Source organism: Emys orbicularis, chromosome 4, assembly GCF_028017835.1.
Source record: "Emys orbicularis isolate rEmyOrb1 chromosome 4, rEmyOrb1.hap1, whole genome shotgun sequence".
NCBI lineage: Eukaryota > Metazoa > Chordata > Testudines > Emydidae > Emys > Emys orbicularis.
This window is the reverse complement of record NC_088686.1, coordinates 87,170,314-87,197,438: the sequence shown is the minus strand read 5'-3', so window position 1 is coordinate 87,197,438 and position 27,125 is coordinate 87,170,314. Positions and strand designations below refer to the sequence as shown.

At 42.0% G+C, this 27,125-nt stretch overlaps 1 protein-coding gene across 1 annotated transcript; it reads left to right on the top strand.

The window, feature by feature from the left end:
• The first annotated feature begins 599 nt into the window (after positions 1-599).
• On the top strand, positions 600-27,125 carry NADSYN1 (NAD synthetase 1). Its single transcript, XM_065403902.1, has 21 exons — positions 600-684; positions 1,855-1,915; positions 2,430-2,546; positions 4,901-4,954; positions 5,411-5,500; positions 6,080-6,131; positions 7,113-7,201; positions 8,864-8,981; positions 10,464-10,595; positions 11,469-11,543; positions 11,716-11,840; positions 13,693-13,741; positions 15,259-15,361; positions 16,614-16,782; positions 17,199-17,334; positions 17,590-17,696; positions 19,711-19,842; positions 21,065-21,134; positions 21,974-22,102; positions 23,118-23,294; positions 27,072-27,125. The coding sequence occupies exons 1-21, from the start codon at positions 600-602 to the stop codon at positions 27,123-27,125; spliced, it is 2,124 nt and encodes a 707-aa protein (XP_065259974.1).

Below are 27,125 nucleotides of genomic sequence, written 5' to 3'. Positions count from 1 at the left end.
TGTCAGTTGCCACCACTAAAGCATTTAGGGGGCCTTACACCTTGTATTTTAAACAACAAAACATAAGCTTTTAAGTTGAAAAGCTCTATACCAGAACCCTGTATACACTGAATGAATGGCACAATCCCAAATATTACATGGATTGGCAGGTCAAGCAAAAGCTTGCCTGTTTTAAAGAGGCCCCCTAAGTTTAGACCCAAAGCTGTTTTTAAAAAGTTTTACTAAAACCTCTACTATTAATACAAATGTTTTCATGAACACTCCCTCCCCTTCCGATACAATTTGCTTGGATTCCCTTTCGGAGTTTAGGTCCTTCCCCAAACATTGCAACCTGCTGCTAGGGCCTGAGAGCTGGAAACTGACGCGAGCAGCCGGGGAACAGAAGCCTGCCAGGGCCCCTTGGAGGCTGTACGGAAGGTTCTCGCCTCAGTGCCCGAGCTCGGATCTGCGGGAGGAGGGAAGGCAGGAAGTAAAACAATGTCAGCCCCGCCGGAAGCGCTTAGTAGTGCAGTTTGTTGCTGCTGGCCGGGCGGGGGCTGCTTTGCGTGCAACCAACTGCAGGGGAGGAGCGGCGCGGCGCCCCGGGCGGAGCAGCAGCCATGGGCAGGACCGTGACAGTGGCTACCTGTGCCCTCAACCAGTGGGCTCTAGATTTTGATGGCAATTTGGCACGGATTTTAAAAAGCAAGTGGGGGCACGTTAGGGGCAAGGCTTCAGCCGTCACCTAGCGGGGAAGCGGTGACTCCCCGGCCTCGGGGGAGGGAGATTTCTCTCAACATCTTGGGACTGCAGCTGCAGTGGGGGGTGACTAGAAAACTGAGCCCCAGGCAGGCGGTCCATGAACTCCTGAGCCCCACTGGTGTCTAGCTAAACTCAGCGCAGGGGGTGATGTTGTTGCCCTGATTGAATTAAAATGGGATTTTTTTTTTGAGCCAGAGTGGTTCAGCTGACAGGACAGTTTTAGGCTTTTCAGGTCCCCAGTGTAGCTCCCTGTGTCTCTTCCCTGCCATGGGAAAGTGATACCAGGAGCTACTCTGGGGACCTGGAAAGCCTAAGATTGTCCTGCCAGCTGACCCACTCTGGATCAAAGGAAGAATGGGAAGAAAGGAGGGAGGTGCTGCTTGGAAGGAGAAGAGTGAAGATTAAGGCCCAATCCCTTCCTGACCAGAGCAGAAAGGACCCTTTCTGAGCAGCTCAGAGATTGCCTCTATGATGCCCTCCTTTGTGGCAGGGCACAGAGAGGCATCTGAAGCTCTCAGTGGTCAAGCCAGCATCAGTGTTTGCACAGTAGATTTTCAGCCCCTCTTTTCCAGGAGGTGATCTGTTATGCATCTGTTTTCTGGTTCTTGCACCTGTGGAGCTCTCGCAGTATGTGATAGTTGTGTGGAGGAGCTGCTGCAGCCTCAAGTGTGTAGCAAGCACTGCACTGAACCACTGCTTTAGTTTGTACAGCCCCTTCTGACCCATTTCCTTATATATTAGCTTCCCTCGGTCATGATAAGGCTCTAATGGCTAGATTTTCAAAAGAGCTCAGCTCACAGTTAGGTATGTAAATGAAGAGGTTATTGCTAAGCACTTTGGAAAATCTGGCCATTTTGTTAAGGTGCTAAATGGAAACTGAGCTCTTCTGAAAAATCTGCCTCTAAATAAACTTGAGCCAAAAAGGATAGTGACACTTCAAATGGACTAAAAGATTACAGGATGACACTGTTATATGGATGGAGACCATTAAAACAAACCTGGGACTGTATGTCCAATGCTGGGATCCCCTCTGCACACTGACAGGTTAGATTACCATTTAATGTTTTCTGTCTTTTATCCCCCCTTCCCCCCCCCCCCCCCGCCATTTTATAGGTATTGAAATAGCAAAATACAAAGGAGCAAGATACAGACTTGGACCAGAGCTTGAAATTTGGTGAGACCATCTTAATTACTGTATATTTGGTATCTTTTCAAGGGGGAGAAGTGTATATTGCTCATCAACAGAATAACTAACAACGAATGGTCAAGAACAAATTGTAATGCAGAATACTCTGTGTAATAGTATGCAAATTGCAGTTTAAACCCCAGGATTGGGTATATGAGCAAAAATGTGTTAATGGTAGCGAAGGGTGCAGGATTGAGTTCTTTGTTTTACAACTCCCAGTGACATCAATTATTAAGTTTATTGTAATGAAAATTCCAGATGGTAAATGTAATGTTCAGTTCTGTCCTTTAAACCATGTTATTTTTTGTGAAAAAGAATACTTCAACAACAATACTGTAGAATTTTAAATGCTGTCAATGTAAATGATAAACTATATAGTTTCTTTGTGCTCTGTGTAATTTCCATATGTTTGGGAGGTTGTTTTTATCTTAAGTGGCAGTGGCTTCTTGTGTCTAATTCTGATCTCATCTGAATTTTTTGCCTCGCATCTTTTTCTACACAGCGGCTATGGCTGTTCAGATCACTATTATGAGTCTGATACACTCTTACATTCATTTGAAGTTCTGGCAAAGCTTTTGGAATCTCCTGCCACTCAAGACATCATCTGTGACGTGGGAATGTAAGTGTTGTGTAATTATTACGAAGGGGTAGCTGCCTTGGAAAAAGATGACCCGGCTGTCTGAGCAGACACTACTGGATAGCAAGGACTCTAGAGCAGATGTGGGCAAACTACGGCCCGCGGGCCACATCCAGCCCACAGGACCGTCCTGCCCGGCCCCTGAGCTCCTGGCCGGGGAGCCTAGTCCCCGGCCCCTTCCCTGCTGTCTCCCCTCCCCCGCAGCCATGCCTCCATGTGTAGGGTGACCAGATCAGAGGAAGAAAATATCAGGACACCGGGGGGAAGGGGCAAAAAAAAAAAAAAAAAAAAAGCCGAGTGCTGCCGGCGGAGCAAAAAAAACAACAAAAAACTGAGTGCTGCCTGCTGCTGGCGGAGAAAAAGAAAAAAAAAACCGCCGGTGGAGCGAAATATCGGGACAAATTGCATCCCGACCAGAGATCAGTCGGGACGCGGGACAAACAGCTAAAAATCGGAACGGTCCCGATTTTATCGGGACGTCTGGTCACCCTAGCCACGTGGGCCACGCTCTGGCCCGCCGCTCCCGTTGGGCAGCGCAGCTGGCTCTGGCCAGGTGTCATGGCTGCGAGCTCCTGCTGCTGGTAAGGGGGCAGGGAGTGGGGGGTTGGGTAAGGGTCCTGGGGGGCAGTCAGAGAGGAGGGGGCGGTTGGATGGGGTGGAGGTTCTGGTGGGGTGGTCAGGGGATGGGGAACAGGGAGAGTTGGGAGTTGGAGTCCCGGGGGGCCTGTCAGGGGGCGGGGATGTGGATAGGGGTCGGGAGGGCAGTCAGGGGACAGGGAGCAGGGCGGGTTGGATAAAGGGGGTAGGATCCCGGGGGGCAGTTAGGGGTGGTGGGTCCCGGGAGGGGGTGGTCAGGGGACGAGGAGCAGAGGGCGGTTGGATAGGGGGTGGGGTCCTGGGAGGGCTGTCAGTGGGCAGGGGTGTGGATAGGGGTCGGGGCAGTCAGGGGTCAGGGAGGTTGGATGGGGGCAGGGGTCCCAGGAGGGGGCGGTCAGGGGACAAGGAGCAGGGGGGGTTGGATGGGTTGGGGGTTTTGAGGGGGGCAGTCAGGAGGCAGGAAGTGGGAGGGGGCAGATAGGGGGCAGGGCCAGACTGTTTGGGGAGGCACAGCCTTCCCTACCCGGTCCTCCATACAGTTGCGCAACCCCGATGTGGCCCTCGGGCCAAAAAGTTTGCCCACCCCTGCTCTAGAGCTACAGTGGCCCAGCTGTAGCATTGCAGCTGCGTTGCTGAGCACTGTAGCATAGACAATACAGCAACAGAAAGGGTTTTTCCGTTGCTTTAGTAAATCCATCCCATCAAGAGGTGGTAGCTTGGTCGATGGAAGGGTATAAGTGTGGGTTAGGTTGACCTAACTACATTGAATGGGATGTGAAATTTTTCATAGCCCTGAATGATGTAGCTAGTTGACCTTACTTGTAGGTGTAGATAGGAAAATTTTTCAGTAGTGCCTTAATGACTTAGACTCCTAAGCCCCACTTTGAAAAGTGATTTAGGCTTCCAAGTGCCTAAGTTGTTTTAAAAATTGGGCTTGGGCTCCTGAGTCATAAAGGCACTTTTGAAAACTTATCCTCTGTATTTAATGTTGTTGTCCAGTACCAGGAGCTTTGCTACTGTGCATGAAGTTTTTACATGGGAAGAGCTGCAGTATGAAAGTGAAAAAAGAACCATTAGAAATCTCTCTTTTTCTTCTGGATACAAACTGGGTAGTTTCACTATTTTTAAGTTTGAAAAATAAAAAGCCCAGTTTTTTCTTTTTTAAAGAGATTTGAGTGGAAGGATCACTAGGATTTAGAGCATACTCTTGGGAAAAGTCTGGGTTCTATTTCTAGGTGATCATGGACTTGTGTGATTATGTGCAATTCTTTCAACCTTTCTGTACCTCAGTTTACCCATCTGTCCAGTGGGATTAGTACTTGCATATATCCCAGGAATGTTGAGGCTCTATTTATAAATATGTGTCAAGGGCTTTATGATCCTAACTAGCTATCACAGAGAAACTACCTTCATGAGTAGAAGCAACCTTACATTGACATTAGGGAAAATGTTTTCAATTATGTGCTGATCCCTAGTCAGATTTTCTGAATTAAGTGAAGTGGTTCTGAATTGCATCCTTTAAAAATTAAATATGTAAGGTCAGCTTTTCTACTCTGCTGACTCAGCTGGAGGTACCACACAAGTCAAATGTGGCAAAGGATGCTAAAATATGTATCACATTTACAGCAGATCTCCTGTAATGTGGTAGATATTTTTAATTGGAGTGTTTTTCAATAATCAGCTTGTTTTATTAAATTAACTTAGCTTCAGGTAACACTGATTTTTTTTTCTTTGAACAGGCCTGTTATGTGCAGAAATGTTCGCTACAACTGTAGAGTGATCTTTTTAAACAAGTATGTATTTCTTATCTAGATAATACCTTCTGTAGTCACAGGTTAGGTTAACTTCTTGGTGTATATAGTTATCAATAGAAAACAAATCATATGGCAACACATTTATATTTAAAGGGACAACACCAGCTTCATATCTGTTAATTTCAAAGAGATTAGCAATTTTTGTGAACTTTCTATTTACAATGACATCTTACTTTTTAATGTAAACATCAAAAATTCCCACTGCTGTGTGACAGACCTACAAAACCAAGAGAGGAAGCTGAAACAGATAGACTATGCAAGGGAAAACAGTGAAAATGACTATATACAAATTGCTGTCAAATATGCAAAGTAAACATACTGACTGAAAAAATAAATAGAAACTTGGCATTTCTTAATACTCATTTGCCCTTGCTGCAGTGTAAGTACTTAAACTCCCTCTTCCCCCTTTTTTTTTTTTTTTTTTTTTTTATAAAGGAAAATTCTTCTGATCAGGCCAAAGATGATACTGGCAAATGCAGGAAATTACAGGGAACTTCGATGGTTTACCCCGTGGAGCAGAGCACGGTGGGTTGTGTACAGCGTACTTCTAAGGCTGCTAAAAAGCATGGATTTGCCATTGCAGTCACAGCAAAGGGATTGAAATCCCCATTCCAATGCATTATTTCTATTGCAGGTTCAGCAGCAAGGGAAATTCATTTAAGCCACCTAATGGTATTTCATTTAGAAAGCTCTTTAAATAGGACTAAACTTATATCCCGTACTGCCATGCATGGAGGGGAGGCTCTTTAAGGAAGAGAGTCTGCTGCCAATGTGGCAGTGTTCTCCCCCCCCATACCGCTTCCCCTGACTGCCTTCAGACCAAGCAGAAGCCTTTCCATGGAGTCTAGGGTTGGAAGGGTCCCAGCCTGTTTACGGATCTAAACCCACCTCCAGCTGGGTATCTTCTCTAGATGTTTACAGAAGATTCTACCTCAAGAATGGAGCATGGATTTCTGTCCGCCTTGCGGCACGATCCACGGGTATTGATATAATGGTCCCTTCTGACCTTGAACTCTATGAAACATCAGGTTAGCATTGACTATAGCATTGAGTTAAAGCAGAACATTTATTTCTGAGAATTGCTGATTTGTATAATTGTTTTAGGTTTGTGGAGGAATATTTTCTCCCCAGGATGATACAGGAGGTGACAGGACAGGTGAGTTTAAGGAATGTATTTTCTGATCTTGTTTTAGTATCAACTAGACATAACTTAATCAAAAAGAACTTAATGACAGTATAAAACTGTTAGGCCAAATTCGGCTGTCAGTCACAACAATGCAAATTCAATGGTTTCAGTGAAGTTTGAGTTACTTGTGAGAATGAGTGAATAATTTAGCCTTATTTACTTAAATGTTAATGTTCTGCAGCAAGGCAAGAGGGTCCAAAGTTTGCCCAACAGAGGATCACATTGGCTGCTTACCAGGAGCTTGAGGATCATACCTGAATTTCCCAAAATAGAACAGGTTTTTCTCCTTGCTTCATGCACAAGTGCAACCTGCAACAGTTGCATGTTACAGCACAAAGTGCTCCATCTTGATCTCTAAGGCCTTGGCTACACTGGCGCTGTACAGCGCTGCAACTTGCTGCGCTCAGGGGTTTGAAAACGCCCCCCCCCCCCCCCCCCGAGCGCAGCGAGTGCAGTGCTGTAAAGTGCCAGTGTAATCGGAGCCTGCAGCGCTGCACGCTCGCTCGCAGCGCTGCAAGCTACACCCCTCGGAGAGGTGGAGTACATACAGAGCTCTCTCGCAGCGCTGGCGGCGCGACTACACTCGGCCTAAGTAGACAGCTCTGACTTATGGCCACACCTTTTTGTTAAATCTGAGGGTGGCTTCTAGAACTGCATGAGCTACCCCTGTTCTCCAGAATCTTTAATTAAAAAGAGATGGGCCTGAACCAAAACCCTAGGTCCTAACACCACTGGAACTCTGGGAGAGGTAAGAATGTGATCTGGATTTTTCAGTTTGGGCCTATCTCTAAGTAAAATCAGTTTGAGATTAGACAATGTGCATTGTGCTTTTGCTTTGATACTAATTTTATGTAGTTCAGTATTTTTCTTTTTTGGGGATTACTTTTTTAACTCCTATTAGACAAGGCCCCCTGTTTAAACATGCATGTCTGTGTTCTCTGTTTTCCTCAGGAAACTGTTCCTTTTGGTGATGCAGTGCTAGCAACCAAAGATACATGCCTAGGGAGTGAAATCTGTGAAGAGCTGTGGGCACCAAATAGGTAAGACAGAGAGATGAATGAAAAATAGGATGAAGCATGTTCTGAAGCTGCCAAAAGGAGAGGTGCCTCTGCAAAGCTCAGTTAATGTTCCTCTATGGAAAAAATCTTTCAGAAAATGTCAGCATAACTTGGATTATCAAAACATAACAAGGAGCAAGAAATGCATGTGGGGTGTGTGGGGGAGTGTCTAAGTAAATGGGACAAAGAATTTTGTTGTCTTTATGTATTATAGTTTCAGTGTTGACAACTCTGTGTGCCTGAGTCACTCCTTGGGATGACAGATGAACTTGAGAGTTTTAATTAACCAGTTCATGAACCAGGAGTTTCATTGTACTACAGTGTCTCAAAGGATAATACATAAGGAACCAAACCTTTCCACTATGGTTTTGTGTGTCTTGTGAAGAATTAGGAAAGATACTCCCAATCATTGTTCCATAGATACTGCAAAGGAGACTCCCAATCATTGTTCCATATTCAGAGAACCTTACTAATTCCACACTGCAGAATTCTACCTCCCTCATTATATCACTTGCACGCTCATCTACAGGTGTATTATTCACTCTTTAATTTAGGTTTTATTCATTTTTAATTATCAGCTTTATTTTTTTTTAAACGTAATAGTGCAGGCAGTGCATAGCGAGATAGCTTAAGCTAACTCAGGACATGCAAAATTCAAGACATTCTATTTAAAGGGTATTCAGCTGAGGCTCTGGAAATTTCTTTCCTGCTTATGGGGAAAGTAAATTCCAGTGCCCAAATTAAGTGCCCTTTAAATAGAGTGTCCTGAATTTCGTTGTTTTAATTTTTAAATTCCTTAGACTTTTTTATAAGAGTTTCTCTGCTCTCCTGTAGAGGTTTAAAATTCTTTACAAGGGAGAAACTACCTCGGGTCCCCGTCTTTTCAGATTAGCAGGCAGGATTGGGGAACTAATTGACATGCAGGGGAAACAGTGAAACTGACTATAATACAAAATGCTGTCAGATGCATAAATTAAACAAATAGGGAAAAAAAAGTAAATGTTTCTCTAAACTCTTTCAGTTCTAGTCATCCTTTGTTCCTTGTAGCTATAGAAAGTGCAAAATTTTCAATGATGTGATTGATTGTCCTTTTAATAACAGTATATTTTCAACCAATTTCCCATAAAAAATAATTAAAAAAAATGCAGCATGCTCATTTTCTCATCTCCATGTCATGTGACTGTAGTCAATCTATTTGTTTGTGCTGTGGGGTTTGCTGAGAAGGAGAGACTAGAGCTACAGACCTTGGAGGAATGCTTTCATTTCCTCAATGTTAGAAATCATCTTTCTTCTCAAAGAAGGATCATCTGATCTTTTTGCTTCGCTGGGATCAATATATTCAGATATATGAACAGGTGACTTCCTTTGAATTAGAAGGATGGCATTTGATAACCTAAAGGAGGATGATGAAAGCCCCTCCTTTTCTCTGGGAAACAATCCATCCATGACAAAGGAACAGAGCAATGCAGGGAAATAAATATGATGCTTTAGCAAATATTTCCATTATTTGAACTAACCAAGACACGTATTAAACTGGCAGTGGACTACTCTAGGCATGGCAAAGAGACAAAATTAGTGGCAACTAATGACAAATGACACAGAGGAAATGCCAGCTGAGTATTGTACTGTCTCTTGTTTTTACAGCCCTCATATTGAAATGGGGCTTGATGGGGTAGAGATCTTCACTAATTCGTCAGGGAGTCACCATGTGCTGCGGAAAGCTCACACCCGTGTGAATGTGGTAAATTCTGCAACAGCAAAGGTAGGTCTTTTTAAAGACCAACTCATCTCTTCATTACTTACCCCAGTTTTTGAGGGTAGTCTCCTCTATTCTGAAAGGGCATAGTGTTGCCTGCTTGTGCTAGTAATTAGGCTTGATGGCATTGGAAAGCTAAATCTGTAATCTTCTTTTCATATATATATATATATATATATATATATATATATATATATATATATATATATATATATATATATATATATATATATCTACAAAGGAGAGTCAGCAAAATCTTAAACCAGGGTGTATTTAATTAAACCAAACCCCAGGGATGTGAGATCCAAAGAATGGGCACCTTTGATTCTTCTCTATCTTGGTTCCTTTTAAAAAAACAGAAACAAAAACAAACAAACAAACAAAAATCTATAACAATAAAGAGACAAAACCACCATTCAGAGTGACTAATTATTTTACTGTTGAAAGCATGAAATGTTGTATCCACTTTATGCAGAAAAAAATTGCAACCAATTGTAAACCGATATAGCTCTAAACAAAATATGCATGCATACTGTATGGTGCAAATTTACCAGGATTGACAGCTCATTACTTGGCTATAATCCACTTAGTGAAGGGGAGAGATTTCCTGGCATGGGCACAAGTCTCTGTGGTTCCCTTAAAGCCACAGGCTCCTTTCTGATCTTAATTAAAATGTTCATATTGACATGAGAGCTGAAGAAATATCAGTAATTATACCATTAAGGGAAAATAAAGATCTGGATTTACATTGAAACCTTGAGGCTTTTCCCTGCCACCTCAGCTTATCCTTTTGCCTTCAGAGGTTTATAACTGCAGAGGAGATTAGCAAGATGATAATTTTTTCTAAAGGAAATTATTTTTAAAAAATTAAGATGTTAGGATGTTTTGCATTTTTTATATCTAAAAAATATATATATTCAGTGATTAGGTAAAAACTGTATCTGTTTTTAATAGAGATGGGGTGGAGAGGGAACAAGCCAGTGAATGGCAAGCTAAGCCATGAAAAGTGATTCGTATGTGTATGATTGTCTCTTCATAGTAATTTAACATGCTTTGCTTGCTTAACAGTATCTGTTGTGCCCCCAAGACATCCAAATATAATTTCTTCCTCACTTTGCCAAGCCCTCTATTATAAAGAATTATTGTTATTTTTGCAACACCCGCCATCTTGAACTTTGAATTTCAGTTCTAAAGTAACGGCCTCTACTACTTGAACTAAAGGGGCAACTCCATCTGCTGGTAGCAGCCATCTGAGGGAGATGTAATACACTTAGCCAGTGTGTTATATTATTTGTTTTCACAGGGCCCACAAAGTGCTGAGCACTTTTTTCAAATGAAAAGGAAGGAATGGTCCCTAAATTAGTCACAATGTAAAGATGGAGAGTGGAGTTGGGAGGGGGCAAAAGAAACCAGTAGTTTACCTTTTAACATTCCATAGTTTTCAAACTGTTATATTTTGAAAAAATATATATATATTTTTCTTCTTAGAGTGGTGGGATTTACGTCTTAGCCAATCAGAAAGGCTGTGATGGTGATCGTCTGTACTATGATGGTTGTGCCATGATTTCTATGAACGGAGACACTATTGCTCAAGGATCCCAGTTTTCACTGAATGATGTGGTAATAAACTCAGGCTGACTGACATTGCGAGATTCATTTCACTCCTTGGTCTCCCTCAGCATGGCATTGCTATCCTTCTCTCAGACCTTGTTGCAAGGTGAAATCAGTGGGACTGCTTCTACACTGAGGCTTTTCAGAAATTCTCCCGCCATTGGTCTAGCACAGGTTCAATTCCATTGGTGCTAGGAAGGCTGGATGCCCTAATATAGACCAGGCAAGTGCCTTTTTACTAAGTTATCCAACCCTGCTCCAAGGGGGTCTAGATGTCACAATGGCACAATTGGGGGCAAGCAAAATAATCACTTGCCCCCAATCCACACTAGCACTTCTTGTTTTGCCTTGGTTCCTTTTAAAAAAACAGAAACAAAAACAAACAAACAAAAAACTATAACAATAAAGAGACAAAACCACAGTGATGGAACTGCAGGAGGGGAAGAATTTCTGAAAATCCTCATGTAGACCAGGCCTGGAGGTTTGGATATCACTGTGGTGAGGAGCCGGCCTTGTTGGTTTATATGTGCTTATTTAAGCAATTGGACACAAAGGTGTCAATTAGAGTGTTAATAATTATAGGCTCAGTTTTGCAAACCCTTATGCAAACAAGAAACTTGTTAAGTCAGTATGAACTTTCTCATGCAGGGATTGTGGGATAGTCTATTGTCCAGTGCATTCAGTATAAATTGTTCTTATTTAATTCATGTGAGGAATCCTATTGAAGTCACTGGTTTTATGCTCATGAGTAGATTGAGCAGGAAATATCTACAGTGGAAATGACTGAATCCCTTTTTAAACAATTCTTTGTACCGTACATTTGGGTTTGGAAAGCCATTCTCTACCAGTGTCGGATGTCTAATTTTAAATGCCTTTCGCCAGGAAGTCTTGGTTGCTACACTGGATTTAGAAGATGTTCGAAGTTATAGGGCAGAAATTTCATGTCGTAACCTAGAGGTAAGAATTCTTCAAATGTGTTGAACTTGTGCTCTTTGATGAATTTCAATAAGTCATTGAGTCAACACATCTTCAATTATTGAAAGAGAGACTGTTGAAATACTTAATGCTTTTATAGATAAATGGTACGTTAAAACTGATGACTTCCCAAATTTTCTATTCTATTAATTAGGCAAGCAAAGTGAATTCCTATCCCAGAATAAAAGTGAATTTTGCTCTGTCACGTTCTGATGATATATATGTACCTATCTGTGAGCCAATCCAGTGGAGATATCATAGTCCTGAGGAAGAAATCTGGTAGGCATAAATGAGGTGGGGAAATGAATTTACTCAAAATAAAAATATAGTCTGTTGCATAGTTTATTGGTAAGGTTAAAAAAATTTGGACACTAAAATTATTTCTTGATGGTATGCAAAGTCCTAGTGGGGAAGTGTCTAAACAAAGGAGATCAATAAAGATGGATTTTTAAATATGAAATAGTTCTTATCTTATAACTGTTCTGGAGTATTTATTAGGGCTGTCGATTAATCGCAGTTAACTCACGCGATTAACTCAAAGAATTAATCGTGATTAAAAAAGTTAATTGCGATTAATTGCACTGTTAAACAATAGAATACCAATTGAAATTTATTAAATATTTGTGGATGTTTTTCTACATTTTCAAATATATTTATTTCAATTACGACATAATACAATGTGTACAGTGCTCACTGTATTTTATTTTTTTACAAATATTTGCACTCTAAAAATGATAAAATATTATTTTTCAACTCACCTCATACAAGTACTGTAGTGCAATCTCTTTATCGTGAAAGTGCAACTTACAAATGTAGATTTTTTTTTTATTCTTTTTACATAACTGCACTCAAAAACAAAACAATGTAAAACTTTAGAGCCTATAAGTCCACTCAGTCCTATTTCACGTTCAGCCAATGGCTAAGACAAACAAGTTTTTTTTACATTTACAGGAAATAATGCTGCCCACTTTTTATTTACAATGTCACCTGAAATTCAGAACAGGCGTTCGCATGGCACTTTTGTAGCTGGCATTGCAAGGTATTTACATGTCAGATATGCTAAACATTCATATGCCCCTTCATGCTTTGGCCACCATTTCAAAGGACATGCTTCCATGCTGATGACGCTCGTTAAAAAAATAATGCGTTAATTAAATTTGTGACTGAACTCCTTGGGGGAGAACTGTATGTCTCCTGCTGTTTTTCCCACTTTTTGCCATATATTTCATGTTGTAGCAGTCTCGGATGATGACCCAGCATGTTGTTCATTTTAAGAACACTTTCACTGCAGATTTGACAAAATGCAAAGAAGGTACCAATGTGAGATTTACGCAAAGAAGGTACGAATGTAAAGATAGTTACAGCACTTGACCCAAGGTTTAAGAATCTGAAGTGCCTTTCAAAATCTGAAAGGGATGAGGTGTGGAGCATGCTTTCAGAAATCTTAAAAGAGCAACACGCCAATGCGGAAACTACAGAATCCGAACCACCAAAAAAGAAAATCAACCTTCGGCTGGTGGCATCTGACTCAGACGATGAAAATGAACATGCATCGGTCCATATTGCTTTGGATTGGAATGATGGTTGAAGCATGAAGGGACATATGAATCTTTAGCGCATTTGGCACGTAAATATCTTGTGACGCCTGCTACAACAGAGCCATGCGAATGCCTGTTCTCACTTTCAGGTGACATTGTAAACAAGAAGCGAGCAGCATTATCTTCTGCAAATGTAAACAGACTTGTTTGTCTGAGCGATTGGCTAAACGTGAAATAGGACGGAGTGGACTTGTAGGCTCTAAAGTTTTACATTATTTTGTTTTTGAATGCAGTTTTTTTGTACATAATTCTACATTTGTAAGTTCAACTACAATACTTATAAGGGGGGAATAGAAAAATACTATTTCTTTTGTTTTTTACAGTGCAAATATTTGTAATAAAAAATAGCTATAAAGTGAGCACTGTACACTTTGTATTCTGTATTGTAATTGAAATCAATATATTTGAAAATGTAGAAGACATCCAAAATATTTAAATAAATAGTATTCTATTATTGTTTAAGTGTGCGATTAATCACAGTAAATTTTTTAAATCTCTTGACAGCCCTAATATTTTTATTTTGTAACTTTCAGCCTTGGCCCTGCATGCTGGCTTTGGGACTACTTAAGACGCAGTAATCAGGTAAGAACTCTCTTTTCAACATTGTCTTTCTATGTTTTAACCATAAGAACGGTATAGGTAGCTTGCCTCTACCTAGATTTCTTTAGAGCAAGATTATTCTGGGAGACTTTTCACTAGTATCTTCGGTTCAAGCTTAAAGCAAGCTTCAAGGTGTGTCTAACTGTTCTCTTCAAAACTGTTAGTGCCCAGTCCTGCTTTCTTTAAATTCAATAACAAAACCCCCATTGACAAAGGGATTTGTTTTTGTTTTTGTTTTTTTGGTAACCTAAGTTGGTGCTCCAGTTTCCTGCAAGCAACATATTTTTAATGGCATGATAAAAACATCCTTTCTACCCGGTACCCAGAAACAATACACCAGATTCATTGCTGACTTGCACCCTGGCAATCTGATTAAAGTCAATGGAATTGTGTAGGGTGTAAATCAGCACTGAATCTGGCCAGATTGTTTAGGATCCCTCAAGAGAAATTCCTTCTAAGAGCTTCATTCATGAATCTGTTTCCTTTGTGCATTCATGTTGCTGTTGACTTTTTTTTCTTCTGCTTGGTTTTGGGCCCTCTTTTCATCATGCACATCTCTATGCTGTACATCACACAAGTGCTGAATTGTGATGCTTGTATTCTTGCCAGTTCTGGGCTTGCTCCTGCACCCATTGAAGTCCAGTAGAAAACTGATATTGACTTCTATGGGAGTAAGACTGGACCCATTATGGCTGTTATTGGGAGAGGCATATTGCTCATGCTTTCCCTGTAACATGAAAATGGAGGGTGACTATCATGTAAACTATTGATGAATAGGACAGTGAATTTAAGATTTAACCCACAACAACAGTTTATTGCATCTGCAACATATTCAACTATTGCCAACATGCACACAGATGAAATCTTAGTAGTAGTTGAGAGCCTACGGAGACACATGAAAAAGTACTAGTCAGTTACAGCTCTCTAAAAATAGGTGGTCACTAACTATAAAGAAAACATACTGCATCCATTGCAAGGTAACTGCTTTTACCATTCCTTGCCAAAATAATTTTGATGATCACCTTCCATCTTCTCAAAAGCCATTTTAAGTAGATGGACAAAAAAAAGTGACAAACACACATACTAGTGGTTTGATTCCAAAGATCGTGTTTTGAAATAAGCAGAAGATCACATTAAGCAATGATCCAAATTAAACAGCGTGGATTGGATACTAAGAACGCCATCCTTCTTAATTGGCTTTCCTTAACCACGCTAGAGGGTGAGGACCTGTTCAGCAGCTTTTTCTAGCCATCAAAGTAAAAGGTTTAACCTGAGACTTGGCTTGGTTAGCCAATGCAAAGTGATAAGGGTGTGAAATGCTTTGCTAGATCTGTTTTCCAACGAAGTACTACCAGACTTGACTGGCCCTGCTGGCTGGAGCATGCATAACTCACCTGAGGGAGGGACACAGGAATGGGCTCAACATATTGTTTCTGAAGGGTAAAATACTTTTTTACAATGGCACTTCTTACAGCTTTTTCCATTGTTTGCTGCTTAAGGCAGGATTTCTCCTACCGCTTAGTGGTGGAATTGACAGCTCTGCTACAGCTTGCATTGTGTACTCCATGTGTCGCCAGGTTTGCCTTGCAGTCAAGAATGGAAGTAAGTTGGTGTGTATGTGTGTCTTTGTCAAAGTAACCAAGCTTGCTAATGGTTAGAGGTAGATGAATATTAGCCATTACTACAGTACATAAGGTGCAACATACTGGTCATGTGCTTAATTAGAGATCAGGTCCAAGCGCTACATTTCAGTGGAGTGTGGTAGCTAATTGCCTTAGATGCCTTTTGAGAAACCCAGCCAAAATGTGGATCCAGATTTCAAAGATCCTCCAAATTGTATTTATGGGTTTTGGTCAGCTATGAAACTCCGGCTATGTCTACACTTATGGCGTGTGGAGTACACATGCAGCATGCCTGCTAGTGGGGGGTATAAATAGCAGTGTAAATAGTGAGGCATGGCTTAGGTGAATAGAATAGAGTGCCCTACATGCCTGACCCTTGAGGGTGTACTCTACATGGCTCTCTATATGCCCAAGTAGTGCCTCCTACGTTGACACTGCTGTTTTCAGCAGTGTAGTGTCTCTCTGCCTCCCTGCTGCCAGAGCCTTTCCCTGCCACAGTGTAAAGCTGCAGTGGGGGGAGGAGGGGGAAGAGCAGCAGGGAAAGGCTTCAGCAGGAGACGACAGCAGGGAAGGGCTCTGGCAGAAGGGAGCTGCCAGAGCCTTGCCCTGCCACCATCCCACTGCCAGAGCCTTTCACTGCCGTGTGTAGCTACATGTGTAGTGTATATCTTCACTTATGGGCAAGGCATAGAATACATAGCCATGGATCTGGATTATTCTTTGGATTTATCATCCAAATTTTGGGATGTTTGGGTCTGGTGTTGCAGTTTATTGTGGGAGAGTTTGTTCATTTGGGGTGAAATTCAACTGTGTACGTCGGCCAGCTAAGTTCTTAAGCCGTGCTTAAGTCTCACACACATGCTTAAGGAAAGTTAAGCCCTGAAATTGGGTTGAAGTAGTCCATAAACTTTGTACTGGATTAGCATTTCATCCTTATGAAGCCTCTTTGTAATACATGGGACAAAACTTTTTTATATTTATAGATGCAAAACCAGCAGCAAACTCAATAATTCTCTGTGATGGAATTGAGAACATTTGAAATGCCAACAAATGAAGTGTTACCTTATTTTGTGAAGGGTTGTTGTGAGGCTTAGTTCCTTTATGATTGTAAAGTGCTTTGAGATCCTCTAATAATTGGTGCTGTGGAAGAGCGAAGTATTATTAGCAGTAGTACAAGGTATCTGTGATGGTTCATCTGATTTCTCATTTTACTTTTACTGCATTGTCTGCAGATCAAGGTGTGCTGGCCGATGTACGTAGGATAGTGAATGATGAGACCTATACTCCTGAGGATTCCCAGGAATTCTGTGGACATATCTTCACCACTTGTTACATGGCTAGCGAGAACTCCTCCCAGGATACATACAACAGGGCCAAATTGTTGGCTGAACAAATAGGCAGGTATAGAATAAGAAATACTTGGATTAAATAATGTTGCAGTTAAGATTTCATATACAGTTTCAGGTTTTCTAAAAGACCAGTATGAGAGTAATAAAGGTGGTAAGTAGAATATTACAGCCTTAATACCTGAGTGTATGTGTGGGGGTAGGCGTTAGAAACATTGGGGGAAGAATAAGGAAACCAGTCAACTGAACTTGAAAAGTCTGCACTCCAGGCTCCCCAAGTCTAGAAGCCAGATATTAGGTGGTGATAGGCTTTAGTGCCTTAGTCGTGTGTCCTTGATTTACATGCTAGAGAATTGAGGGTTTGATTATTTTCTTCACATAAGGAAGACAAAATTAAAACCATTTGTTTTATACTATTTTATCTAGTCGTACGCATGTAAACTGATTTACTTGTGCTTGTAATCTTCTCAGCTATCATATAAATCTAAACATAGATGTGGCAGTGAAAGCCATTGTGGGGATTTTCAGTATGGTGATGGGCAGATCTCCCCAGTTTCGTGTCTATGGAGGGAGCAGCAGGGAAAATCTGGCACTACAGAATGTGCAGGTATGCTTTTGTTGCCCCAAAGGAACCACCCCACATAACCCTTCTTATACTAACATTTGGGGATTAAGTGACACTGGGTTGCGGTGTTCACTAGTCAGCTGTAGAGACCGGAGTTCTAAATGTGGCTTAGTTCTGAAGTATGCTGGGCTCATCGTAGTTCCTAGTGGACATTCGAATTTGACTTTGAATTCTGTTTTATGAAGGAGAAAGTAGTTTGCTTTGTAAATCTGCTTTATTTCTCAATTTGATTTGTAGGCTAGAATCAGAATGGTCCTTGCCTACTTGTTTGCTCAGCTGAGTCATTGGGCTCGCGGGATGCCTGGCGGGCTTCTGGTGCTCGGATCAGCCAATGTGGACGAAAGGTGGGTGAATATTAGAAATCTATTAACAAGTCATCGGGAGTCAAATTCACTGCAGTCTTTTGTAACTCCACTGGATGACAGTATATACCAATGCCCCAGAAAATATAATTAATTTAAGAATAAAATGAGTGTACTGGAATCAATGAAAACATGAACTGAACCAAATCAGTAGACATTTTTCAGATGCCCATTAGAGAATTGGTGCAGTAATTTGATAAAAAGAACAGCTGTTCCTTTCTCAGCAATCTTCAGTAGCGAAGGTGACCCATATAGTAAATAGAAAACGAAAGTGAAGCTAATATTTTGTGTCTTTTTAATGCCTTTATTATTAGAGATTTAAAAAAAAAACAAAAAACAAAAAACCCCAACAACTTTGGAAGCCATGCAATATATTTAAAAATATCAGGACCAAGCTTAGTAGCTTGGTCACAGTATGGTGGGGCATCACAAAGGACAAGGTGACCTGTGACTGTGGGAGCCTGGAAAGGTGGGATTTTAGTTGCTATTGAGGTAAGTAAGGAAGTATTTTAGTTGTTTTTGTGTGAAATGCCCTGCTTCATTGGTTGGTGGAGGCATCAGAATTAGATTTACAGTTTGCAGATCCTCACGTTGTAAATGGGGGAGTTGGGCGTCAATACATTGCAATGTAATACAAAACAACAGTCAGACATACTTAAGTAAGCCCAGTGTTAGTGGGACTCGCGTTAGCTGACTTGTGTTACAGAACCCTGGGCTTAAGTGTCTACATTGTATTTAAACCCTACATTGAGACTTGTCTAACCTAGGGCTCAGGCATCCACACTGCAGTGCGCAGACTTGAGTCAAAGTTACCATATCCCAAAGTCTCCTGTAATGTGGCCACTCTAGCCATAGGACTGTGATGCACTGTGGGAAAACTTTAGTGCCTGCCCTGCATGCTTTACATGCTGGAGAATTGAGGGGTTGTTGTTACAGGAAGTTTGAATAACCCACCAAACCCAGGATGCTCTCTGACAGTGTGCTTGCAGATGGGTGATCAGAAGAGAATGGGCTAATGCTGACCTGAGCTACTACTGTTAGCTAAGGGTATGGGGGAGTGGCTTCCCTTTTCAGTAGAGTGGACTGCAGATTGTTGGGATAGAGAGGACTAAGGAAGTTGTCCCATGGAATTGTGGGATACTTTTGGATGAGTCCCAGGACCCAAGTCAAGCAGCGCTGCATCTACACTGCAAAGCAATAGGGCTTGGACCCTGGGTCCCGGTTTCACTTGAGCTTTGACCCTAGAGCTCTGCGGAGTTCTGGGACCCTGGGTCAGTGTAATTGGAGTGTAGACACAAGGGGGGGTTGGCTTAAGCCTGGGCTAAAGCATAGTCTTATATTGCAGTGTAAACATTAGAGACCCCAGTCAAGATCAGGGCCCCTTTAGTCCAGGCTCTGTACAGACACACACTGCATTGAAGCTGTCCCTGCAGAGAGAGCTTACAGTCCAAATAGAGGCATAGAGACTTTCCCAAAGTCATGCTGAAGCTCAGAGGCAGAGCCCACAGCTCCCAAGTCCTAGTTCAGTGTCCTATTCACTGGACCATTTTGCCTCTCCACAGAGTAGCCTGTAAATTACTTGCCCCTCTGATTTCCCAAGAAGGTGAGATCAGGTGGTCTCTGAGTGGTTGGATTATCCAGGAAAGTTGAGACCTCAAGAGGGAAGGGCTCTAAGAAGTGGCTTGTGCCAGTCCTGGGAGGCAGTCAGCCTACATTGCTTCAGGAAATACAGTCTTCGTTTTGTTTTTATTTGCAATTCACTTGTAATACATACAATGCTAACTGCAGTTGCAGTAGGTATTAAAATATTATCACCTCCCTGCCAGAGACATAATGGTCATTAGAGTAGCACTACCACATCCGAACAATAATCTGTTTACCCCTTAATGTCCCAGTGACTTTAAAAAAATGATAGCCTTATAAATACACATGAAAACATAAAAGGCCCTATTTTTATAATCTTGGTTGTTATATAAAGTTCCTTATTCTCTTTCAGTCTTTACGGATACTTGACTAAGTACGATTGCTCCAGTGCCGATATCAATCCTGTTGGTGGAATCAGCAAGACTGACTTGAGAAGTTTCATACAGTATTGTATGGAAAACTTCCAGCTTACAGCACTCAGAAGGTGAGTGGTCAAGTAATGATTCTTAGGCCCTGTGTTAGCATCCATACTCCTCTTCCTCTCCTACAGTGTGTGCACATCTGTAACATAATGGAACTCCAGTTCTGAACCTCTTACGCCACTGTAATACATGTGATAAATAATAATAACTTTAAATGTAGCTGCAGCTAGTATATTTTTCCTGATCAGTGTGGACAGAGATTTTTCTCTGAAAACCAGGCAGCCTAATAGCACTATTAATATTGGCCATCTATATCTACCAAAACTCTGTAGTCTTTAGCATAGCTTTAAAACAAGGATATATTATGGTTCTTGCAAAATAAATCCAAGTGAATATTTGTCAGGGAAGTTATGCCATAACTGTGCTAGCAACTATGTTTAAACATGATTGCTACTAGGGCTGTATCTACACTAGGGTTTATTTTTTGGCAACTTTTTTCTATCATTGCTAACACCAGCTGGTTGAGGGTGCTAGTGGAGACAATGCTTCTGTGACTGCCTACGTTTTTACACTATATTACCCCTCTACCCCGATATAACGCTGTCCTCGGGAGCCAAAAAATCTTACTACGTTATAGGTGAAACCGTGTTATATTGAACTTGCTTTGATCCTCCGGAGTGCGCAGCCCTGCCCCTCCGGAGCGCTGTTTTACCGCGTTATATCCAAATTTGTGTTATATCAGGTCGCGTTATATCGGGGTAGAGGTGTATTTAAAAGGGACAGTGTTAATGCGGTCAGCTTCAGGAGCTGTTCTATACTAGCTTTCCCAATGTTGTTACCATCAGGGGAGCTTCAACAGTGAGAGACTCTTGGCAAAAACTCATTGTAGGCAAGGCTATGCTCTTTTTCAGCCTCAGCCTGGACAGGGATTTAGATGGATGCAAGACTGTTTATTTGCTGTTTCTGTGAATGTAGCACAAACTATCGAAAACTTTCAGTTGCAGAACTGATTGTTGCTGTGTTTGAATCCTGAGGTCCTTATTCCATTTATACTCAGACTTGACTCAGGAAAATATATTATAACTATGATTTTACAATAAGCATCACCCTGTGCATCCGGGAGAGCTTTTGTCACAAATGGCAGTAGTCTAGTAGATGTCCCATTTTCTTTTCACGATCATTTTGCAGGTTGTGCTCCCCAAATGGACTTAAATAAAGCACTTGATATTTAGCAGGCCAGTCAGCTAACGGGATTGGTTTGAATGAATGCTTTTTCCTACACAGTATTATATCAGCTCCACCAACTGCAGAGTTAGAGCCCCTGGCGGATGGACACGTGTCTCAAACTGATGAGGTAATGGGCAATGACTTTAAAAAATGCTCTGGTAAGCCTTATTCACAACTTGTTTTTTGTTCAGTAGTGGCGTTGCTGCCCCTCTTCAAACTATGACTAAGATAAGTTTCTCTCCTTTCGAATGGTCTCATAAGCCATTCCACAAAACAGCTCTGTAAACATTAATATCTGGCACCAGGCTTGTTTATACAGGCCAAGAGTTTCAAAAGTAATGCGTTTTTGGATGCCTTGAGTTTTGGGTGCTCCACTCAAGATATCTCTAAGGGGTCTGTATTTCAGAGGGTGAAGGCACAGCCCTTTCTGAAAATCAATCCCCTTCAAGGCCTCTCAAGTTGGGCCCCCCAAAATGGGAGTCACTCAGAATCACAAGTCACTTTTGGAAATATTGGCCCCAGAACTTTGTTTCTTCATTTTCTTTATTTAGTTGGATATGAGATCAGTGTTCAAACTTACAGAACACCCCTGAAATTAAGGATGGTCTAAATTCTAGGGAACTGTAGAGTGTTTCTAGGAAAGTGGAGGGTAAGTCAGGGCAGAATTTAGCTTCTTGTCTTCAAGCAGAAGGCCAACATCTAAGTTTAACTTGCAGACGTGAAGCCTGTGTTCAAGTACCACAGAAGGAAAAATCCTTTTTATTCAAGAAGTGCTCTTGCTAGCTAGATGCAGTATATTCCCATAAAAAAATTCTGAACTTCCACTGCAGTCCTTATTTTAAATGGAGATGGATTTTCTATTTAGTATTTCTCTGATTAACTGAATTTATTACAGTCTCCTATAAAATAATGCAATCTGACTCATGTTATACATTTTCAGTGCCCTTTTTGTGTGTGATATTTCAGGAAGATATGGGGATGACATACACAGAGCTCTCAGTCTATGGCAAACTAAGGAAGATGGCCAAGGCTGGACCTTACAGCATGTTTTGTAAGCTGATCAATATGTGGAAGGAGATCTGTACCCCAAGAGAGGTAAAAATTAAAAAAATCTTGTATTTAAAATCCTCCATTAACAGAATTTGCACTTGGAAAAAGATCACGTGTAGTTTTCATAACTTAAGAGGAACAGCTTAATCAGTCTCTTGTATTTAGAAATACCCTAGAAAGGTTAAAGGAGAAAATGTTAAAGGAGAAAAGACCAAATTTCAAGAGAAATCTCTCTGTGGAAACCTGCCCACTGACACTGATCACACACTACCCACTGTCTGTGTTGTGTTTTGCTGTTTTCTGCTTTTACAAGCTGGCACAGATCCTAGAGTGATTCCAGCCTTTTGTCTATACTGCAGACTGTTAGATCAACAGTTAGGTATTCTGAAGGGAACTGTTTATTTTTAGATCTATACATGCATGGCCAAATTCTGCCTTCCCTTATATGCGCCCAATCCCCATGAAGTTAATGGGTGTGCCATGAATATATTGCAGGAGAGAAGGTGGCTCTTGATTTTCAAAACACCTAAAAGAAATCCATGTCCACATATCCTGTGACAGAGTTGGTTGGAGGGGTGTCATTTCCATGACATTTCAATGGGCACTTGCTTTTATCCCAGCAGTGCCCTTTTTGGGACCTCTGTGAGGTAGGGAAGTTCTATTATTCCCGTTTTACAGATGGGAAGCTGAGGCACAGAGAAGCTACGTGACTTGCCCAAGGTCAGACAGGAAGTCCATGGCAGAGCAGGGAATAAAATTTGGGTCTCCCACCCAGGCCAGTGCCCCAACCCCTGGGATATCCATCTTCTCCCTTTATAAGAAACATTTACAGCAAAATAGTACAGATGTGTGTTTCGTTGTGACACTTTTGTGCATTCTGATACTTTAAATGCATATTACATAGCTAGCTTCCTCTGTGGTAAGATACATTAGTAGTGGTAACTAATATATATAAATTTGGATTTGTGAATTAGCTCTCTCCAGAGTAACTTGCTCATCTAGAATTGTGTTTAAGTTCTGAGAAATTTCAGTTGACCTGAAACTGTGTTTTGTACACCAGGTGGCATCTAAGGTGAAGCATTTTTTCAGGATGTACTCAATTAACAGACATAAAATGACCACCCTCACACCTGCCTATCATGCTGAAAACTACAGTCCTGACGACAACCGATTTGACCTGAGACCTTTCCTTTACAACTCCACCTGGTCCTGGCAGTTCAGGTCTATAGATAAACAAGTAAGCATAGTTCACTTCTTCTCTAGGTTAATTTTAAATCATTTGTGATACAATAAGCTCAGTTCCAGTATGTCTACATAGACAAGGTTCCTATGATCTAATTCTTAGGAGAGCATAGTAACTTTAACTGTTACTTTAACAGGGGCACGGAGGAATGTTTGGGGGAGTGTGGCGGGGCCTGGGTCAGCCTTCACGGAAGGGCGGGGAGGGATTGCCACCCAGCCCTGCTCCTCGCCCAGCTCTGCTCCAGCCCGGCCCCAGCCCTGGCCCCCAATGTGGCCCGGCCGGGGCTCCTTTTACCTCTGTCCGGGTGTCCCCACCCTGACCCCAGAGCCACGTCCCTTGCCACAGCTCCCTGGGGTGGGGGAGACAGGGTTAAGGCGGGACACAACCTTGAAAAGTTTGGGGACCACTGATCTATGCTTATGAACTCCCTGCCCATTCAGAGCAACGGGCCAGCACACAGTAACAGAAATCTATCTACACGGACCTGATTGCAGGATTGGGACCTAAAATGGTGTGACAAATTCAGTAAGAGCTGGGAAATTGAGTGAAGGTGTCTGCCCATCTGCCTTTACAGCAATCCCCTCTTTGAACCTTGAAGTCAGTGGAGTTACACCGAGGATTAATTTGACCTTGTATGCCTGGATATAGCAACTGTTTTTAGACTGACACTGTGAGGTGTGTAGAGGATCGAGTGGTAGCTGTAACTACGACTTGCTTGGCTTTCTGTGGGCTTCAGTCACAACCTTAACATTATTTCAATACATTTTCTTTTACCATAAAAGTGCTTGGCTGAGGAATTTTAACACATTGGCGTTTTCACTGCCAAAGATTTTACATTTCAGTTGCTTTTAAGAATATGTTTACATATGGAACAAAATATTAATTCCCACCTCTCTAAATTGTCAGGCATGCTGTAATAGTAGCTGACTCCCTGGAAACCTAGGATAAAAGGTACCATATGCTGCATTCTTTTTTTAGCCCCACCCCACAACTCATAATTTTGGGCCTTTTCCCATTAAAGCATAGGGCAAAACTCCTTTTGGCTTCAGTGGGAGCTGGATTGGATATTTTTGTAGGATCAGACTGTAAAAATCTGGCCTCTCTTTTTGTGCCTGTAAATATTATGGGCACAGTGAATATCACTTAGACTTGTAATGACCCAGTGTATTGGCATATGCTTCCCTGTTATATTACTTGGGCCTGCAGATATTTGCCATTGCAAACTGTGTGCAAAGAGGGGGGCCAGTTTAAAAAAAAAAAAAAAAATCCATTCCTTAAATTTTTCTTATCCAGTAGATTACAGCAGCAGCCTGTGCTGGTAACTGTTTCAGAAAGTTTTTCACAAGACTCAAAAATAAGGGCATGTTACAGGGTTCATTCTGCACCTGCTGGCTGTTGTGGGGATTAGCTCTGTTCACCAGTGCGCCCTCTTCTGGTGGTGCCTCGCCACCGTCACTCCTGTTCTAGGACTCACATCTCTCCAAGGACCACGGCATCCTCTTCAGCGACACAGCCCTCTGGTTATGCTGCACTCTGTGCTCCCCCCTTCCGAGGGACCTGCAGTCTGCTGTTCAGACACTTCCCTTAGTGGCTACTGCAGTATATTGTCTGGCCACTTCCTCGTGGCCACAGCATCCTCTTTATCCTTGCCTTAGACCATCCACCTGCAAACCCCAGCAGCCAGCCAGGAGCTGTCTCTCGCTCCCCCAGCCCCTGCTAGCAGCACTGCTCTGTTTAGGGTGCTGGCAGTTCTCTCAGCCCTCCAGGGACACAGTCCTTCCTCCCTGGGCTCCCCGCAGAGAACTGCCTTTCTGTGCTCCGCAGTTCCCTTTTTATATGGGCCTGCTTGGCCCTGATTGGCTGCTCCCTTCAGCCCTTCTCTGATTGGCTGCCTCCGGTGCAGCCTCCCTAGGACTCTATTAACCCCTTAGAGCCAAGCGTGGGGCAGATGCCCCATCACAGGGCCTCTTATAATACTGCAAGGCAAGGCTGGTCTATTTTGGTAAGTGAGTGCACTAAGGGTTTCCCTTGGCCTGGAAATTCTGCACTTGCAGGCCACTCACTTGTAATTCCTAAGAGAATCATCCTTGAGGACAATGTCATGTGTTGTTTGTAGCACAAAGCCCAGAGATAAGATGTTAATTGGAGAGAGCTTGAGACAATGGTTTTATTCAGATTCGCCAGACCTGCAGTTATGGCTCATTTCATCCTCCAGCACAAAGGGGCTGTCGCCCTGGTAGATTTACCAGTGTGAGGGAATTCCTAGGTGGTGCAGCTCTGATGCCACCCTCCATGGCCAGAGCTCTTCTGCACTCTACTACTACCTGGCTTCCAAAATGGCCCCTGGGGCCTTGAGCAGCTGGCATAATTTAGAGCAGTTGTGAGGTGATTGGGGCATGGGCTGACTCAGAACCTGTCGAAAGGATCAGGGACTGAGGGTGGATGCAAATCTTTTGCATACACCTTTCTCTGCTGTTTCCAGTGCTTATTGGGCACAGCTGAGAATCTGGCCTATGGCTTATTGTTCCTCTGTTCATTGTTCATGCGGAGATATAGGAAGAAGGGGACACACATCAGGGCCCAAATGGGGCTCTGGGTGATCACTACTTCCCACCACCCAACACAGATGTCATGAGGTTAAGTGGTGTCCGTATAAAGAAATGAAAACTACTGATTATTCCTCAGGATAGGCTTTTAATGATTTACAGCTATAAATGCAACATAGAAGACAAGCACAAGTACAAGTAAACTTTTACTACTATTTTTAATACTGCAGCATTAATATAATCTGAGATCAAATTATTCCGACACTCTTATTTTTTAATACTATAGTGTTAGTACAACTTGAGATCAAAACAGTTCGAACAACCCAGACTTCTTTACTCTGTTACCTTATTTTGCATGCAACCAGACTATTTTACTTTAAAACCTTACCCTGCCGAGAATACGTTACCCTTTAGTCGACCGCTCTTTGCATTGGCCAGGTGCAGATAGTCGGTGCAGTTCAGGTTTTCTTGGTTCAGGGGGTGCGGGTCAGACTTATCAAAGAGACTAACTTCTTAGACCAAGACACACACACACACACCCACCTGAGGTTCTACACATTTAATCTCATCTGCCCGCCGTGCTTTGAAGCAGGTCAACCAATCAGGTTAGGCCAAATTTAGTGTTGTCGCTTTGGCTGTATAATTCATGCTTACTTATTTTCTTGTAGCCAATTATTGTTTTAGTTTATAAGTTATGCTCAAGGAGATAGCTTATTTCTATATAGCCCACTGTCTCGACTGTGGTTTCCCTTAGTTTTCTAGGTAACTTACCTCTAAATGGGCTATCGGCTTGATTGTGGGTGAGGTTATTTTGAAGACCTATGCCTAAAGGCCTAGCCCATCAAACCCACATAGGAATCAGTTTTTTGGCTGCAGCATCTCTTAACCACAAGTTCCAAAGGTGGTTTCAATAAGCCATACCTGGGGGCATAACCTATTATACCATATAAGAGTCAGGATAAAATGTTGTCTGGTTGTAGGTGTCTTTTGACCACAAGTTGTAGCTTAATTTTGCAAAGCTTGCTTTTTAAAGATAATTTTGCAAAGCTCATTCTATAAAGCTTCCGGAAGTTTTAGGCCTAATACTGGTGGTCATCTTAAACTTGACAACAATCTTGCTCAAATTAATCATAGTTCACTACCCCAAGTCCTTGTGTGAATCTAAAATTCATAGCAGAAATTAAATGCAAATTTGTTTTTACTTCTGTACCTTGTTTACTTACAGGTTTCCAATCTAGAAAGTAAGGAAGGGAAACCTGTACTTGAAGATGTGGACTGA